Source organism: Centruroides sculpturatus, unplaced genomic scaffold, assembly GCF_000671375.1.
Source record: "Centruroides sculpturatus isolate CEXI.00-Female unplaced genomic scaffold, Cexi_2.0 scaffold929, whole genome shotgun sequence".
Lineage (NCBI taxonomy): Eukaryota > Metazoa > Arthropoda > Arachnida > Scorpiones > Buthidae > Centruroides > Centruroides sculpturatus.
The window spans coordinates 8,838-28,011 of NW_019385117.1; the positions used below are offsets into that span (position 1 = coordinate 8,838).

Genomic DNA, 19,174 nt, shown 5'->3' on the forward strand with positions numbered 1-19,174 from the left:
TATATATATATATATACTATAAACATTTATTTTTAAAATACATATATAACATTACACACGTGTAACTCATTAAATATTTTATAAAATACAGTTTATATATACAATTACACGTTTTTTCCATATTTCCAGTGTGAAAGAGATAGACTATAAATAAAATTTATTTAGAAAATAACAAAAAAATATATTAATGTTCAAAGAGATATCTTCTGGATTGATAAAAATAATCGTGAGGAGAGTCAAGTTTGGGTCTCAAGCTTTTGCAGGAAAATTTAATTTTTTTATGAATTCAAATAAAAAATCGACAGAAAAGGAATTTGGTTATTTGTTATTGGATTTTCATCCTAAAACAGATAAGAAATTTTCTGTGAGAGATTCGTGTTTTCCTGATAAACAAGGTATTTTTTGGATATACTTTATATCCAAAAGAATATCCAAAAAATACTTTGATAAAATGAAGAACGTAAAGCAAAATTATCACATATTGGCACTTTTGGCAAGACTACACCGTCGCAGAGAAGAGCAATACTAAAAGAAGCCCCTCCCGATCGAATCAACGTTTTATGTGAAATATGCGATAATTTGTTATTGTTATTTGTTAATTTGTTATCAAATAACAATAACAAATTGTTAACGGGAAACATATTGGCTGGTGTTAATAAATTAAGAAAGTATAAAAATGTTATCAGGAAATTGAGTGGGAAAGGTATTCCTTTAAATGTAAAAATCATGTGGTGACAACGTATCTTCAGAACAAAAATCCCTCTCCCCATTTAACGATTAAAAAATTATTTTAGATAATGGGATATATGTAATATCATTTGGTCATTATAACTTTTACTTTTAATTCAAAATAAAAGATATGAATGTAAATTTTTTTGTAGTAAGTAATAAGATAACAATAGCATTGTGCGATAAAAATTTTATACAATGTAATTGTATTAATTGTATTAGTAATAAATAAATATTTTTTAGAAATTGTATTTTAAAAAATGTTAATCAATATTGTTTTATTTTTATAAATCAATACTGTAACCTTGTAACTTCTATTAAAATGTGTGGTATATTTTATACGTATAAAAAAATGAAAAATATATATCCTAATGTAGATTTTTTTTCTTATACAATACAAACACATATCGGTTAACCGGAAAAAATTATCAAGTTTACCAATAAGCGAAGATACTATTCGACGTTTCAAAAATTACGTTAAGTGGGATGTTATAAGTCAAAGAACTGACTTAAACCACAAGTTCATTCATAAATTCGCAAATAATTTAAACTGGGAATTAATATGGAAAAATTATATATTTTCTACTTCTTTCTTGAAAAACATATTAGACACGCAAAATGGGATTTAATTTCAAGTATTAGATGAAGAATTCGGAAATAATTTTTCAAAATATCTCAATAGGAATAAGATAGCCAAATTTCAAATTCTTCCGGATAAATTTGTTACGAAATATATACATAAATTAGCTATGAGAATAGTTTTATAATACCAACGATTAAAAAATGACACTTTATGTGAGCTAAAAGATTATCTACATTGGGATTTAGTTTCCCGTTATCAAATACTAAAAGAAGATTTCATTCGTGATTTCAAAAATCATCTTTACTGGTGTTATGTTTTAAAATATCAAAAACTAGATCAAAAATATATTGCTGATAATTCACATAGTTTATTAATCAATGTACTTCATGATATTTGTAATGTTTTTGATTATATGATAGAAAAATTAAATAAATTCAAAGAAATAAGCTTGGATAACTGCTGATTTATTTCAGAAATGGTTTCTAAACTACTCTGTAACTATATAAAACAACTAAAAATGTGATTTTCAAAGTTTACTAATATTGNATAAACTTCTATTGGGTGTATATTTTTAACAACATAGTGAAAGGAAGTTATTTTTTGCGATTTTTACTGTCCACAAAACTGATTGAAAAAATTTTAGCCATAACAATGCCGAATGAAAAGAAAGGACCGTCGTTAAAAAGGAAATTTATAACTCTTCAAACAAAGATATAAATTTTGGATCGAATTAAATATCAAGAGCGGATAGCCAATACTGGTAGACATTTTAATTTTAAATGAGTCGACTATTCGGTCGATTAAGCAATCGGGAGAAAAGATCAGAAATTTGGTCGCATCCGGATCATCTATTCTTGCGAAAAATGTTGCTCGTCCGAGAGCACTTATAATGGAAAAAATAGAACAAGCGCTAATATTATGGGTAGAAGATATGAACAAGAAACGGTTGCCTTTAAATAAAACTGCACTTAAACACAAAGCCTTAAAAATATTTGATTATTTAAAACAAATGGGACAGTCGTCAGCTGATGAAACCAGTGTTAAATTCGTGGCTAGCAATGGCTGGTTTGAAAAATTCAAAAAACGCCATTCAAACGCCAAGTTTTTCTCTTTTTAGAACGGAATCCCAGTTTTTGTATTAAGTTGGTGTCTCCTATAACGCGATTTTCCACAACGCGGTATTTTCAAGGAACGTATCTGCCGCGTTGTAGGAGGCCTACCTCTACTTTCTTCTAAAAGAAAAATCGATTAAGAGAGAACTTCAGAAATGCATGGCTCCATGTAATAAAAGTTAGGCAAATTCAAGCAAATAAAAATATCAGATTTTCTGAAAAAATGTAGAGAAAAATCAAGATACTTCTGATCAAGGTCATCAAGAAAGCTTAAGAGATGGCATTATTTTACCAAAAAGAAAATCACTAATTAACTAACAATCACAATACTTTTGATTGTTATTGTTAGTTAATTACTGATTATTTTAATAAAGGTATTTTTCTTAATAAAGAAGAAATTAATGTATCTATACATTTGTTAATTTTTGGAACGAAATTCTATGTTTTGTGCTAGTCCTTTGTTTCGTATAACATGAATTTTCACAACATAACACTTTTTTCCAGAACCCAACTACCGTGTTAAACGGGAGATAAAATAAAGCAAAAAATCCGTCGTGATTTTCTTCACGAAATAATTCATAATATTGAACTCTTTTATGTTAATTGTAATTAACTACTTAGTATTAAACGTTTTACTATAATAATTTAATTATATATATTTTAAATATAGTTGCTTACTTCAGGGAAAGATGTCTCAACTTTCATTGCTTTCTTCCATGATTTTCTCGCAACAATTTTGTACTTCGTTACAAAACTATTCAATGTATAATTTTTGTTTATCAACTTAACTATAATTTATATAATTCTATATTTATATAATTCTATAACTTATGTATTACTATAAATAAAGTAAATATGTATAAAATAATTGTTTCGAAATTTCAATGAGAATTTCTTATCTGTTTTATAATTGTGCTTTATAAATTTAACATATAAATAGAATTAACAAGAGCAAATATTTATTGTGACATCGTCACAATGCTGAACTGCAATTTTTGATCATATTTTTAATTTATTTAATTTAAAATATATGCTTTCCACCTCAAATTAGAACTGTCATGCCCCTGTACATCATACTTTTCCTTTAACAATAGAGTCAGTAAAATCTGGAAGTTTGTATATAATTAATCGGAGCCTCCTGTAACTACAATTTCCATACATTATCTTGAAGATCACCATCCTTAATATCAATAAACTCTGTTCTTGATATTAAGGAAAGATAGACGGACGGACAATAGTGTAAATTTATAGTGTATTTTTTCAAATTGTATCCCAATTAATTAATTTTTCTATAAATGAAAATAAATGTTTCATATTTATTTCAAGTATTTAAAGAAGTCTTTAATTTTTCTTAATTTTATAAATGAAAAACATTTTTTTTTCTTTTTATTTTTGTGTGAATGCCAGATCCTAAAGTTTAATTTATACAGAAAGTGTAAAAAAAAAAAACATTTTTTTAAAGTACATATTCGATACTTTCAAGAAAAGATTGGTGACAAGTTAAACGTGTTTCCTGCAAACATTTCATATTCTTTCCTGCATATTTTCTGAGGTGGTAGGTACTGTACATCTTGGTATACACTTCCATTAAGATGTCACCCATAAAATAAACAAGTGGTATTAAATCAGGTAATCAAACAGGCCAAAGATACTGGGCCAACACGTCCTATCCAACAAACATTGTAACATTTATGTAACGCTTGTCTAGCAGCATGTGAATAATGTATCGATGTTGAAGCCATCTTTACGAACACTTGTTATATTAATTTCTTCATTACAATTGATTTTTGTATATTTTGGCAATAAAAAAATTGTCTTTCACTTTAAAAAGAGAAATTTTGTGAAATATGAAAACTAAGCGATAAACAGAAAATTGTTTTAGATAAGAGTTATTTGTTGTTTCGCATAGAATCAAATTCCACTAAAAAAAAATATAGATTTCACTTGAAAATAACAAGTTGACCTTTGATATATCAAACACACGGTCAAAATAAAAAAATACTTACTCTTGTTTCCTTTCTCTCTTCAATACAAACAAATGTTATTTTAAACATTTCCCTCTGAAACACTTTGTTTTCGAGATATTTATTGTTTTATGTAACATGATTCACCCTGTAGTATAAATCATATAGTACTGTAGACTTCTTTATACTGTGTAAGTCATGCAAGCGATCGGATTCGGGATGGAGATCTGAGAGACGGCGTGGAGGACGTCGGAGAGACGTCGCGTCGGAAGTGAATCCACTCGGAGGCCAGGTTAACAACTAATAACCGTTTATTTGTAAAGGAGAATACATAGTATGCATTTTCGTTAGGGAGTAATAATATAACGAACTAAACTATGTACAGATACTGTCGCTTTTTGCGAGAGAGTTTACATGTGATTCGCGTGAAGATAAATATCTGAAGGTTGAAGAATCCGTTTGTAAACCTGCAGGAGAGATTGAATAAACGAGAAGATTGGTACATAAGAAGAGTTCTGGATAATTTTCCGGGTCAGAGTCGATCGTATATCCGTTTTGGAGGCACATAGTTAACGGTATCGGTCAAAGAATTGACGGCGACTTCCGTTATGGGGCAGGGTGGCGACTTGTTGCATCTGGGAGAAACTGACTACGACTGCCTTCTTTGGCCTTAATTACGATATTAAAAGTGTAAAGAACAGCCGGAGGGTGAAACAGCCGGGTTTTCGCCGTCGAGAAAATTTAAATCGAGATGTTCTCAGGTAGTAAAGGACAACACTCATCTAAATAGATATGACGACATCGTGCATTTTTTTTCGTCGAATTCCGGGTTCTCACGTTCTCATTATAAAGTATATTATTTTCATGTAAAAATCACGTTCTTTATATGAAAATAATATGTTTGTCAATTTCCATAAAACTATTAACGTTTCTTTATTATTCTGCTAAAATTTGAAAAAAAATTGTAGACCTATAAGTTCCACTGTCGTCCGTCTGTCTTTCCTCATTCTTGAGAACGGAGTTAAAAAGATGAAAGACGAGAGAGATACGAAAACCTTACAGGTGATAGGCCCGGATTAACTATATAGGAACTTCTGGTACAAGTCATGTTATTTCAATTCAAAAATTTTTCAACTAAAAGCTGTTAGATAGATGACCGGTTGTGTATTTGTGCTAATTAATTCTGTATCTATATTGTCACTAGTATTTTAAATTTTTAATTGGCTATTAATATGCCTCAAAAAAAAACTTATCATAACGACCACAAATAACTTTAGCGTGACTGCTTTTGTGGTTTTGAGGCATATTAATAACCAATTGAAAATTTAACATAGTTACCCAAACAAGAACCATTTTANTTCCGTGGCCTGTAACAGTGTCCCTATCGTCGTTATCATGAAACTGCCTTGACAGACTCCAAACAATGGGATCGACGAGCTAAGAACAGGCTTTGAACAGGCCATGGGTACATGTTATGCTGGATATGTTTTCACGAGTGACTACTGTTGATCTTCCTTATGATCTAGTGTTTTGTGTTAACGTGTCTGTTGTACAACTTGGTCTTTCATATGTTGAAGCATTATTCGCAGAATAAGATTGTTGCGTTTAATTTCTCATTTCTGACCAACAATCCTTTAGTCTAGAACAGTGAGATGTGGATATTTTTGTACGAATTGGTCATGTAATGTCTATATGTATGCTCTTATGGCTGTTTGGAGTTTTGTAATGTTATTTCTTCTGTCCACCCGATGCGTTGGCGTTTCCGATCTTGGTGATCAGTGGCTGAAGTTGGTAATCAGTTGCTGTCACTTAGCACGTTGGCTGAGTTGGTGTTTGTTGTCTATAGTGTATGACAGAGATGGTTGATGTGTTTCTGATCCAGTAGCCTACATTTGGGCCAGTGCTGTGACGAACTGATGGACCAAATGACTGGAAATTTTCGAACATGACTCTCATCTTAATCTACGAACGTGGATTTTCTTAACCTGGCGATGTCCGAACCCTTATTATTATGCCTAATATTAGTTTTAAGTGTATTCTAATTAATTTTTTTTATTTCTGCAGAAAACGATGTTTCGTATACAGCACAAACCTCTCATCGTATGTTTAGTCGTATTTTGCTTGATGCTACATTCGTTTAAATTCGCTAAAAGTGAACTTATGAGTGCTTTAGGCTGTTACGGACAAAGAGATCGTGCTACATTTTATTGGCTTATTAATCTATGTTACGATTGTTATCGACTGTACTTGGCTATCGATATAGAAATTGGTTGCAGGTAAATATAATAAACTGTAATTAAAATAGATATAAAATTGTAAATGACTTAAAATCATATTCTAAATGATATAAACATTAAGATATTCGACACATTTGCTAAATAAATTCATAAAATTAAATGTAACATAAGAGTGTGTTAACTAAAAATTCGGAATATAAAAATGATTTTATTCTGCAAGCTGTGCTGTTACAAAATGAACAATGCACGTAAAATAAATTAAAGAAGATATGTTTGATTTAATCTTCCAGTTTAGCAAAATCGAATCTGCTCCCTTTCGAACGTTCGTTTTTACATGTTTCAAAAAGGTCTGAAATTGTTAGTCGTAAATTAGTGCAGGTTGTCTGATGTAAGGTGCCAACATCGTTCGAATCATTTTGATCGTGGTACATTAGATATATTGCTTTCATTAGGAAATCTCCGTAGTTTCCATATCCCATGTTAGTCAAAGGCAGCAATTGAGTGTTGAGTGTAGTGTGACGTTGTCTGTAAGCAGTTCAACGGATGCAGCCTACCGCTCTAGAGATCTGGGTCCGTATTCTGGTCACTTATCTCTCGTTTCTCACGAATGACATCAAAATGAGAAACGAAATTCGTCTCTCATTTTGGGTCCATCCTTCATCACCCGGCCAACTCATCGTGGTCCACGATTTAACCCAAAATGAGTTTGGGTCCCGTCTCAGTGTCCACAGAGCAAAAAGAGTTTTGAAAGAAACCAGTTCAGCAATGTAACAAACATTTAGGGGAACATGAGGCGGAATGGGGTAGCTAACGAAGAAGTTAAAATTATGTCAACAGTAAAAGAAAACTAACAAAAATATTACATTATATCCTTTATTTATTATATTTGGCACATAATTATTTAAATTAGAATTTTAAAAATCAATAATTTTGTATGAAAAATAAATCATTAAAAAAAAGCTTGCCCACATCCCGTTCCGCCCCGCACTCGGGGCAGAATGGGAAATGAGATTAGTGCTCAAATATTAGTAAAAATAGCCTTGTTGCTTACAAAACTCACAAACCAGCACGGAATCGTCATCGTCGCTGTCAAAACCCGCACAAGACATATAAGCCCATTTTTTGCATGCGACACATAAACATTAACCCTCAATCGACTGTGAGTTAGCCTCGGTGCAGTAAAGGCAAGTCGTATCATCTTTTCCTCCCGAGTAATCGTCCCCTTGTTCTTCTTTTTTACTAGACTTTGTTGTTTTTTCTTTTCCTTTACCTTTTTCTTCCCCGTCCCATTGTGCCCCACCCGTTGTGTCCCAAAGCACATGCTTCTAAAAATCAAGTAGAGAAAAAAGTTTATGATTACTTTTTGCGTTATTTCATTCTAAAAATACAACAAACAAATCTTTAATAAACTAGACTATATAAATTTTGTTAAATTATAAAACATACCATATACTTTCATTGTTTTAATGTTGATACACTTGTAATTTCATCAAAAAAATTACGAAGCAAGGTTTTATTGGTCAACGACAAAGTGAATCACGATAACCAAGTATTCACACTGACGTATTGTCGCAGTCTGAGTGTAGGACAGGGAGCGAATCAATTCCCTCACCTCTCATATTTCATATGTAAATCGTCTTTCCCATTCCTCTCTGGGTTCCCCTAATACTGTATTTAGATAAACAAACAATTTACAATAAATGGGTTTAAGTAACTGGTTAGTCTATAATGTCTCTGAAAACGGGCATCAATTCAAGGCCAGAACGCCTCTTTTACTTCTGCACTCCTTCGTTTCGATTTCTTCTCTTCTTAATTTCTTTTCTGTTCTTCGTTTTCCTTGCTTTTCCTTTTATTGTTTTCTTTGACCCAACTGTTCTTTGCCTTTTATCTTCTTCTGATCATCTGGTGTCTGCTGATTGTTTCTGCTTCGCTTTCCATCCATTGATTTGCTGGTAATGGGTTTCAGGTTGCAAGCTGAAGATAATAAAGAAAAGAAAACAGCAAAATCGAAACAATTAATTAATTTTTGTACCACGTGTATTAAATTTTTATATTTATTTCCGGTTAAAATTTTTCGAAATTACTCTAATTAATGGTAGAATAATCAAAACAGTAAGAAATATTTTAAATAATAAAATACAGCGTAAAAATTTGTAAAATCATAAAGTATTTTAAAGTTAAAAACGAAATAATTGAAAATTTTGTTCTTTTAATTTTCAGAGAAAACTGTTTTACAACCGATTATTTCGAAAAGTGCATGATTGCTCTACAGTTAACAGAGAGTGAAAAAGAAGCAAATAGAAATAGAGTAAAGCTTATATCTAGTTAATTTTCCATTGTCAATTAAAGGAATACTTGTAACCTATTCTTTAACTTGTATTTTTGATGCCATACAATTGTTATTAAACATATAAAAAATTGTCTTGACGAATTGTGTATACTTTCTATTGTAATTGGATATTTTAAAATTTCAAACGAAAATTTTTAAACACTACGAATACTACAAAATTTAAAAATTAATAAGAATGCAAAAAATAAAAAAATCCAGCAAACAATTACGTAAATTTCTCGGAAAAAAACATTTAAAATTGGGTAGCAGTGCCATCTCTTATTGTATTTTATTATAAAAACGTTTAATATTATTAAATATTATAAAATGACAAAAAGCTTCATTTTGAAGATAGAGATAAGTTTTCAAAATTTAAATGCTAATAATGAATAAAATCTTCATGAAGTCCGACTCTACAGGAGATGCTACACGCGACTCCACTCTATCTCACCATCCATTCGATCTTTAACCATCAAAATTTAATAGCATTAATCCACCTAATACCCAAAACTCCCCGCATAAATTCAGAAATTTTCGACAAAAGACACATGAGTTATTAAGCTTCAAGTTGAATGAAAAAAACCTTTTTCTGTATATCCACAAACATCCATACATGCAGAAAAATTCCCTGAAATTTTTTGTATTTCTCGATGTTTTAAGGTGTGCTTACTTCAAAAATTTAAAGATTGTTTTGAGGGGTTTTTTTTGTTTTACTTTCTCTCTGTTATATATAACATCCAGAAAAATAATGACCACTTCCATTATACAGTATTACGTATTATGTACACAAAACTGTCTTTATTTAGTTTAAATTACCTTAAATATTTCTTTCAGTTTGTTTTTAAAATGATTGTTTTTATATACTATTTTATTGTTAATTTTAATTTATATAATTATTGAATTTATAATAAATATTATCGTAGGCTGTATTTATTTTATTTTTATACTTATTTATTACTAATAATCTATACTAGTCACTATTTTTTTTATTAATTCCTTTACACATTTATAACACGCATAATTTATAATATTATCATGATAGATTTGTAAATACTGTATACAATGATACAGACATAATATAGGCTATTAAAAGCAAACAAAAGATACATCATTTCTTAGGCAATTCTATGATATTGATACTTTATATTATATGAAGAAATCATAAGAAATATCAGTAATAAGACAATTAGTAAATATTGCTTGTACACAGTGGAATTCGATTGAATGATCCACAGATTTTCTAGTATAAAACTTCATTTAGAAGTGATCCATTTATAAAAATCATTAGCAAACTGCACTTTATATTTTTCTTTTCCTTTGACGTTTTCTTTAACTCTGCTACACATTGTGGCGAGACAATTCTGTAAATTATAATTAAAAACAACATAATAAAAATTAACAACAAATTATAAGTTTTGTATTTATATAATACTATAAACATTTATTTTAAAAATAAATATATAACATTACACACATGTGTAACAAACACATTAAATATTTTATAAAATATAGTTCAATTCATACATACAATTACATGTTTCGTCCAGGTTTTGCAATTTTCAGGAGACTGAAAATTTTATTTCATGTAATTAAATTGTTAAATTTTTAATTAAAAAAATTAACAAAAGTTTTAGATTGAACCAAAATAAAAATATTAGTTTATATAAACAAAAGGTATATTAAATAAAATGTTAATAATAAAACAATACCTCAAACATTATATTCGAACATTTGTTATCAATCTATAAAAAATTCAAGTTAATCATAACATTGACATCTTGGTAAATATTAAAAAGATATTAAATTATTCACTAGATTAATTAATTAATATTTAAAATTTATACAATAAAATGTTAATTTACTTACTTTCTTATAGGAAAATGAATAAAAATAACTTACCCAGAATTCGCTTATATTCATGTTATATTTTAAACAAGGTTCTACGTTCTAGTTATATTGAAAAAAGTCATAAATAGAATTTATATAAATATATATATGTATAGTACAATATATATAATTATAATAAATTTCAAATTAGAAAAAATATTTAAGTTTTTAAAATGTTTATTACCTTTCCAAATACCATATGCAATTCTTCAGATACTTTCTAAAAAATTTATAAAATTAATTTTGAATTTAATATTCTTAAATCATTTATAATAAGAAAAGAATTATAATATTTGTAAATACTACGTTATCTGTCGATTGTAACGTCTTAATTAGGTCATAAAATTTTTGGTATAGGCCTATATATTACATTACGTTCGATTTTTTAGTAAATTACTTTAAATTCGAAGTAATAACATTAACTATTGTACATGAAACTTTAAATGCATAGTGCCTGATTAACCCAAAACACAGAAAAGAGTTTCTAAACTATCTGAAACACTTCTGGTCCCATCAAATTTGGGTAATCCAGTTTCTAATGTATTTCTATAAATATGGAAGAAATAGTATCAATTATTATTAACTAAATATATATGAAATAACGCTAAAAATTCGTCATAATTTTCTTTACAAATAATTTATAATATTCAAGCTTTATATCGTAATTATAATTAATTAATTAATAATAAAAGTAGTAAATATGTGCGCTTACTTCATGGAAAGAAGTCTCAATTTCATTGTTTTCTTTCACGGCTTTCTCGCAACAATTTTCCACTTCGTTAGAGAACTATTCAATGTATAATTTTTGTTTATTAACTTAATATAATTTATATAATTCTACATTATTCTATAAAATATATATTTAGCTGTTTATATGTTATTATTACAGTATTATTATTAATGAAGTAAATATACTTACAATAAATTTTTCGAAAAGTGCTTCACGTATACAATTTAAACCTTTCTCAGTTTCATCTTTCTCTTATTAAAATAATTAAATTTAATTATGTAATTGTTGAAAAATAATCATAATAGAAAATACTTAAAGCATCCTAATTTATGAATTTCTATATTAAAATTTTATGTGTTTTATAATTGCGTAACATAAATTTAACAATAGAAATATAATTAACATTAATTAATTTTTATATAAATAATATTAAATTTTTAAAATTTATTTTAAATATTAAAACAATTAATTAATTTTTCTTAATTTTTATAAATAAAAACTTAAAAGTATATTACGAATTTCTTCGCTACAAATTATTATGAATGTATTAAGAAGCGAGAACACTCTCCACAAATTATTCCTTTTCATTTTTCAGTGAATACTATACTCTAAAAGGTGAATTTATACCGAAAACTTAAAGATCTACGTCATCTATTTAAACAGATTCCTTTTGTACTGTGGTATGTCACGAATTTGTAAGCGAACGAAGCTCTACAATTTTTGCACGTGGTACAAAATTTCTGGTTTTCTACATAGATGCCATTCTTTTCTATTATTATTACATAATTATTATAATAGATAATGGATAGGAATATAGTATAAATCGTATAATTATAAAATATACAGTACTGTAGACTTCTTGACACTATAGAATTTAATAATTATGTCGAAAAACTGTATAATTTTTATACAGTCTTATTTTTAACTCAAAAATTTTAATTAAAAAAAATATATTTTTTTAATTATTTAAAGAAATTTTCAACATAAAGATTGTAAAATTTTTTAGTTTAATCTATTTTATAGTTTTAAATAGCATAATCGAAAGAATAGTTTAATTATGCAGCTGAGTTTGTGTAAACTTTTAATACAACGTTTTAAACCTTCCGGTTGATATAATGAAACAGCTGCTTTTCTATTACTTTTTTTAACAGAAAATTTCTTAAATTTATGTAGTTTATTATATGTTTTAAAAAATTGAAAGGATAAAGAAGATAAAGGAGGTCGTGTGTATCTCCAGTAGGTCGGACATAATGATGATTTTATTCGTTATTAGACACAATTTTTTATAAAACCCATCTCTACTCTTAAAATTAAGTTTTTTTTGCCATTTTATAATAGTCATACATAATGAAAAATAAAACTTTATGTAGAATATATAATAGAAAAACGTATGAAATAACTAAAGTAAAATAAATGCCATCCTCCTTCCTTCAGCTCAATAACGCAGCCTTTGTCAAATTACGTCAGTTGTTCATATTAACTTTGATCACGTCGAATAGCCAAGCCTGGCGTTCAAATACTCTGAACACAATAAGCCTCTGCCAGTTTCTTTTTTTTTATAAGATACTAGAGTATAAATCCTGTCTTGTCGCATTATCTGGCGTACAAATCGGCTTACAAATTAAAAGCTCTACGGGTATCCCCCATATAACACTGTACAGTTGACCCCCCATAACACTGTCGATAATTCCGTGTTATATGATTTCCATGTTGTACGAGTCACTTATATTTTACAAATACGTGATCCGTCCACAGCCCGGCACACGTATTTGTAAAATCTAAGTAACTCATACAACATGGAATTCATATAACACGGAATTATCGACAGTGTTATAGGGGATCAACTGTAGTTAGGTTCCGAAAAAGTGTCGTGTTATGCGAATTCGTGCTATACGAAACAAAATATTAATACAAAACATGACGTTAGGTTCCAAAAGTTAAAAAAGTATAATATTCTTTTTCGTGTTTGTTCAGTCGAGTACCCAGCGATTTTTTTTTTCAGAATTTGTGTTCGAATACAGAATTGTTCGAAAATATTTCATAAATTCTCGAACCATGTTAGACCGAAACCGTGTTTTACAGGAGATTTCCTCAATTTTCGAACCGTGTTACAGCGAAACCGTGTTGTAGAAATGCCGTGTTGTACTGTACGAGGAATACCTATACGTGAAACTTATGGTATAGTACTGTACATCCTATAATAAGAAACCGAAGTGCTGAATCTCTAGCGTGTATCACTCCACCACCATAGCTAAACAACGAGATAAGAAATAAAATAGAATAGAATAAGAACTTCGAAAATTGCAGGCAATATATGACGTTATGTAAGATTTTTTATTTNACGAGTAATGTTCTGGGACAACAGTCTGAAATTAGACATTCCTTCGACTACTTCTATGGAGTTCTATCTTCTTCCAATCGCAGTACGTCACTCGTACCTTAGCATTTTGTTTTTGAGGAGTAACTTCCTTCTTTCTGTCTGTATCCTCAGTGAACTTAGTATCCGATGTCCAAGTGTAGTTAGTATATTGTATCCCTTGCCTAATTATGTTCCCAATTCAAATAAGAAAATCCGGATGTCAGTAAGAATTTGGTTCCTTGGGAAGCTTATTTTACGTCTACCTAACTCTAATGTAAGTGGCCATTTTTTTAAATTTGTTTACTTGTTTATCGCTTTTCACAACCGAAGATAGTTTTTATATTTTTTCCCAACGCTTAATAAAGATTAAAGGATGTGATTGGATTCACTTCCTTTCAAAGGTGACACATTTTCTGAATGTGTCACCAGGAACCTAACGACCAAAATGTCTATTAGACGTAGAACTTAACACCCAAAGATGGGCATGAGAAGAAAATGGGAGGAAGACAAATAAAACAGAAAAATCGATGAAGACAAGGCAGTTCGTCATCTTCAGAGTTTATCACTCTTCTTTTTCTTCTTTTCTCTCCCGGAACTCGGATACATCACCCATCCTGCTGATCACCGCCTAGATCGACCGCCTTGGACCAAACAGCCAGCTATCTGAACTTTCATCCTACCAATCTATTATCAAGTGATTCACATCGATCCTCTTGACGTCCGAGATATCTAACGCTCTACGGACCAGAAGTCCTCCGAACTACCTATTCGCCGGATATCCTCGACGTCGACCTCTCCAACTAGCAAGGAACCGACCTCCTCGGCTACTTAACGGCCATCACGATTTCTGTGTCTCTTAAGGCAGAGTGGTATCAGTCCTGACGTCGTAGTTATTGTGACGTCCTGCTGTCACAATAACAATATAAATAAACTGCAGGAAAGAAGCACGTGTTCAGTAACAATCTCATAGGTTTCCAGATAGATTTTATAAAAAGTAAAGCAGGATTCCTCAAAATGTAGCCCAAATTTTTTTGAAGGTTCTAAAAGCAATAATTTGCCCAAATGTAGCAGCCTAGAGCGCTACAAATCTCAATCTGCTAATTATAGCCCAATCTTGCAATTCCGAACACCAGCCGTATTTTATGAGATAAAAGGAAAAAAGGGTAAGGTGACACCCGAAATGTGTTACTGTACAAGCAAAACCATATTGACCAGATTAGAGTAATTCTTGGTCCATTGTTCTCTTATAGCGTAGAGGCACTTCGATCTAAACCAGGGGTGTCCAACCTTTTTGTTTCTCTGGGCCGCCTTGGAAGAAGTCAAGGAGTTTTGGGCCACAAGTATATATATTTTATGTACAAAAAAATAGTTTAACGTATCCAATGTTAAAATTTTTATCCGTTGCGTGTCGCTTCGCGTTTAATTTTCGTCGATGTTAAGCCTAACAAAGACTATTGTGTCGTTAAAAATTAGTTTTTTATTTTGTACAAACAAAATAAATATATTGAAAAATATAAAAACAATAAAAAAATATACTTCAGATGTTAATTTAGTTTCAAAAACGTAAAATATTTGAATAGCCCAAGACATTGCCAAAGATTGAAGTGCCACAGCACTGGCGAAAATTTAAATTTGCCGACTGGAATTCTTTCAGACGATTGACGTTTCGGATGATTGGCTTTCGGAAAATCGACGCTCTACTGTAATTAGAAATAATGTGTAGCCGAAAAAGCAGTCAAAGCGCCAAATAATATTTTTTACGTCAAACCAAAAAAAGTAGCCACATTTGACCCAATGTAGCCAAATCTTGCAACGTTGGAAGACATACTAAATAAAGCTGGAGTTGTGAATCAAAGGATTATAGACCCAAGTGAGATATAAAGAAACAGAGGACAAAAGATAAAGTAGTATAAAAAGTTGAAAAATTACGGGTCCATATTTACTGAACAGAAGATCTATTTAACCTTTCTCACTATTACATCTTTTGTCCTTTCTCATCTTTCCCTCCTTTTCNCAAAGGATTATAGATCCAAGTGCGGGATAAAGAGACAGAGGACAAAAGATAAAGAAATATAAAAGGTTGAAAAATTACAGGTCCATATTTGCTTAACAGAAGATCTATTCAACGTTTCTCACTACCACATCATTTGTCCTTTCTCATCTTTCCCTCCTTTTTCCAAATTTGGGTCTATAATCCTTTGAGTCACAACGCCAGCTTTATTTAGTAATCCTTCCGCATTCACACATCTCCAAGTATTTGAAAATATTTTCTTTCCACTCAAACATAAAATATGAATAAAGGTTTACGGCTTTGTGAAACTTTTTTTGAGTTTATGCCGTTGAAATAAATAAATAATAAAAAATTAAAACATTTGTCGGTTTTGTTTACACGTTTATTGGGCCGCATTGGAACTTGCCTTGGGCCACATGCGGCCCGCGGGCCGCGGGTTGGACACCCCTGATCTAAACGAACGAGTTAACATAGAATATCACAGTTCGGATAGAATTTTCACTTCGAATTTCGAAGTAGCCGAATGCCTTAACATATAAATTTCTATATCCCTGCCGAGACAAAAGTACAGTTACGAACTAATGGGATTTCAAACTATCAGAGTTCGAATTAACGAGGATTTCCTGTATTTTCAAATTTTCTAATATAAGATATTGTTATATATAGGCCTATTGTATGTTATGTTCTTTTCCATATTGAACATAAAACTATTGACTATTTTCCTTCAATTACGTAGACTAATGAATATCGGCTCCACTCTTATATTACGAGTAATGTTCTGGGACAACAGTCTGAAATTAGACATTCCTTCGACTACTTCTATGGAGTTCTATCTTCTTCCAATCGCAGTACGTCACTCGTACCTTAGCATTTTGTTTTTGAGGAGTAACTTCCTTCTTTCTGTCTGTATCCTCAGTGAACTTAGTATCCGATGTCCAAGTGTAGTTAGTATATTGTATCCCTTGCCTAATTATGTTCCCAATTCAAATAAGAAAATCCGGATGTCAGTAAGAATTTGGTTCCTTGGGAAGCTTATTTTACGTCTACCTAACTCTAATGTAAGTGGCCATTTTTTTTAAATTTGTTTACTTGTTTATCGCTTTTCACAACCGAAGATAGTTTATAAATAGATCATACCTGAGTTAAATATAAGGCAATAAAACTAAGAAAATTATGAAAAGCAGAATATAATTGGGCTGAAATTTGAAAAATATGTTGACCTATACGTCAGTTTGTCTGGCCTTCCTTAATCTCGAAAATGGTGTTAGATAGGTGAAAGTCGAGACTAGATATGGAAACATTAGAGACAGGAGGCCCCGATTAACTATATATGAACTTTCGATCTAAACCGGAAATCACATGATTATGATAGGCAAAAAAATAACACGATTCGTCACAGAGAATTTTTTTATGACTTTAATAATTATAACATGGAATCATAAAATACATAATACGTTCAATATTCGATTATAGTTAATTAAATTTGCATTGATTCATTCAAGAATATAAATATTGTGCTTTCATTTTATATCTGGACTTTTCATTTTCAGAGAGCATTAGAGCTGTCATACAATCCTCGAAAGTACTAGTTGTAAAACAATTTTTTCTGTAAATAAAACCAAAAAGATAATGAAAAAATAAATGATTTCGTATTATAAACTTAATATAATCTATGATTTATAAATCATTAAATATTATAAAAATTCTGCTTTATAATAAATATTTGAGAAGCTACAAATATTATTTAATATAATGCTATAATAAATGAATTTAAATAAGAAAAAACATTTAAAATGCAAAATTTTGTAAACATATGATTAAATTAACTAACATAGATAAGAAGTAAATATAAGATAATAGAAGAATTAATTTTATAAGCAAATATGTTAAATGCCTTTTAAAGTATGTTTTTCTGTTAATTTTTTTTCAATTTTTAAAATAATTTTAATTACAATTTATTATATTTACCTGCAAGAACCTTCTACTTCCGGATAACTCAAGTACAGTCGTTGACAATCTTCACATATTTTAAGAAGTTCAAAAAATATGGAACGATTGTTCTGACCTAAACATCCCAGTGCACTTAAACGTTGACGTTTAGCGAATTTAAAAGAATGGACCATCAAGAAAGATGCCACTAAGCACACGACGAGAAATTTATGTTTTATTCGAAACATCATTTTTCTAGAGAGATAAATATAGTAATGAAAAGAAATTAATTAATTAATTATTATCAATTAAAACTATAGCTTATCAAGGTACTTTTTTTTTAAAGTAAGATTCGAATTCTGTTTTCAGGAAAAGTAATCTCATACTTACTTCGAAGAGTATTTGGATTTACTGAAATAATGTCTGGCAAAATTCACCATTTATACCTTTCTCGTGTAATTTTGATTAACTGTCTTGGGATTTACGCTTTGAACAATTTACTACTTTCATCAAATAAATCTTAACTTTTTTCCCCAAAAGGATAAAAATTATTTAAGTTTTTGATGTGGAAATATCAAATTGACGTTTTGTTCATTTCACCGCTAACTTGTTTAAAAAGATGAGGCAAATATTAATCATTTAACTGATATTTATTTAATTTTTTTTTTTTTTGCTCCTTTGGAAAAAGAACTACAGTATATTAAATAAAAATATAATATTTATATTATCGAGATTTTTTGTAAAGAAACAACAATAATATTTTTGTTACTTATAATTGGTTTTTGGATCTATTTATCATTAAAAAATTGTCATTAATTCTCAGAAATTCAAACGATTTCTTCAATATTAAGAAAATAATAAATGCATTTCAAGTGGAAATTAATGTAACTAAACTTAGAGATTTGATGAAATATAATTTATGTTTTTCATTAGAAAAAAATATAGATAAATATTAAGAATAAATTCTAAATGAGAATTATAATTAAAATATTATATTTTGAAATTTAAGATATGTAATTTTGAATAGTAAAATTAGATAAGACCACTAAAGACTTATTAGTAAAAGCAAGAAGGTAAAGAGAAACTGTTGTCTATAATAATTCAAGGTTCAAAACAAGAATTTGGGTGTGGAGATGAAAATAAAAAGAAAAGGTATGAAAGAATTTTTTGAGAAGAATCAATTGTCAATAATTGAAGCGGATAAAGCTAAACAGTTAGTTATTGAAGATAATCAAAGTCTTAGGAATAAGATAATAGAGCAGGTTAATAACCATAAATGTATATTGTAACTATGACGATTTTCA

At 29.5% G+C, this 19,174-nt stretch overlaps 3 protein-coding genes across 3 annotated transcripts; 1 reads left to right on the forward strand and 2 right to left on the reverse strand.

Annotated features, from left to right (window-relative positions):
* Window positions 1-6,468: 6,468 nt before the first annotated feature.
* LOC111635004 (crustacean hyperglycemic hormone-like) lies at window positions 6,469-9,052 on the forward strand. The gene is made up of 2 exons (XM_023379847.1): window positions 6,469-6,664; window positions 8,846-9,052. Exons 1-2 carry the CDS (start codon window positions 6,513-6,515, stop codon window positions 8,952-8,954), a joined length of 261 nt encoding a protein of 86 aa, XP_023235615.1. The 5' UTR covers window positions 6,469-6,512; the 3' UTR covers window positions 8,955-9,052.
* Window positions 9,053-10,716: 1,664 nt separating this feature from the next.
* Window positions 10,717-12,159, reverse strand: LOC111635002. The gene is made up of 6 exons (XM_023379844.1): window positions 12,087-12,159; window positions 11,761-11,822; window positions 11,554-11,628; window positions 11,026-11,061; window positions 10,854-10,901; window positions 10,717-10,731 (listed from the first exon to the last, which is right to left on the reverse strand). Exons 1-6 carry the CDS (start codon window positions 12,157-12,159, stop codon window positions 10,717-10,719), a joined length of 309 nt encoding a protein of 102 aa, XP_023235612.1.
* Window positions 12,160-17,341: 5,182 nt separating this feature from the next.
* Window positions 17,342-18,272, reverse strand: LOC111635014 (crustacean hyperglycemic hormone-like). Its single transcript, XM_023379855.1, has 3 exons — window positions 18,261-18,272; window positions 17,910-18,125; window positions 17,342-17,547 (listed from the first exon to the last, which is right to left on the reverse strand). The coding sequence occupies exons 2-3, from the start codon at window positions 18,119-18,121 to the stop codon at window positions 17,439-17,441; spliced, it is 321 nt and encodes a 106-aa protein (XP_023235623.1). The 5' UTR covers window positions 18,122-18,125; window positions 18,261-18,272; the 3' UTR covers window positions 17,342-17,438.
* Window positions 18,273-19,174: the final 902 nt, after the last annotated feature.

Coding starts and splice junctions, on each gene's coding strand:
- LOC111635014 (XM_023379855.1), bottom strand. CDS start 18,121: ATGATGTTTCGAATAAAACATAAATTTCTCGTCGTGTGCTTAGTGGCA. Junction 17,548..17,909: donor GAAGTAGAAGGTTCTTGCAG/GTAAATATAATA, acceptor TTTTATTTACAG/AAAAAATTGTTTTACAACTA.
- LOC111635004 (XM_023379847.1), top strand. CDS start 6,513: ATGCTACATTCGTTTAAATTCGCTAAAAGTGAACTTATGAGTGCTTTA. Junction 6,665..8,845: donor GATATAGAAATTGGTTGCAG/GTAAATATAATA, acceptor TTTAATTTTCAG/AGAAAACTGTTTTACAACCG.
- LOC111635002 (XM_023379844.1), bottom strand. CDS start 12,159: ATGAAAAGGAATAATTTGTGGAGAGTGTTCTCGCTTCTTAATACATTC. Junction 11,823..12,086: donor AATTTGTAGCGAAGAAATTC/GTAATATACTTT, acceptor TATTTTAATAAG/AGAAAGATGAAACTGAGAAA. Junction 11,629..11,760: donor CACTTTTCGAAAAATTTATT/GTAAGTATATTT, acceptor TACATTGAATAG/TTCTCTAACGAAGTGGAAAA.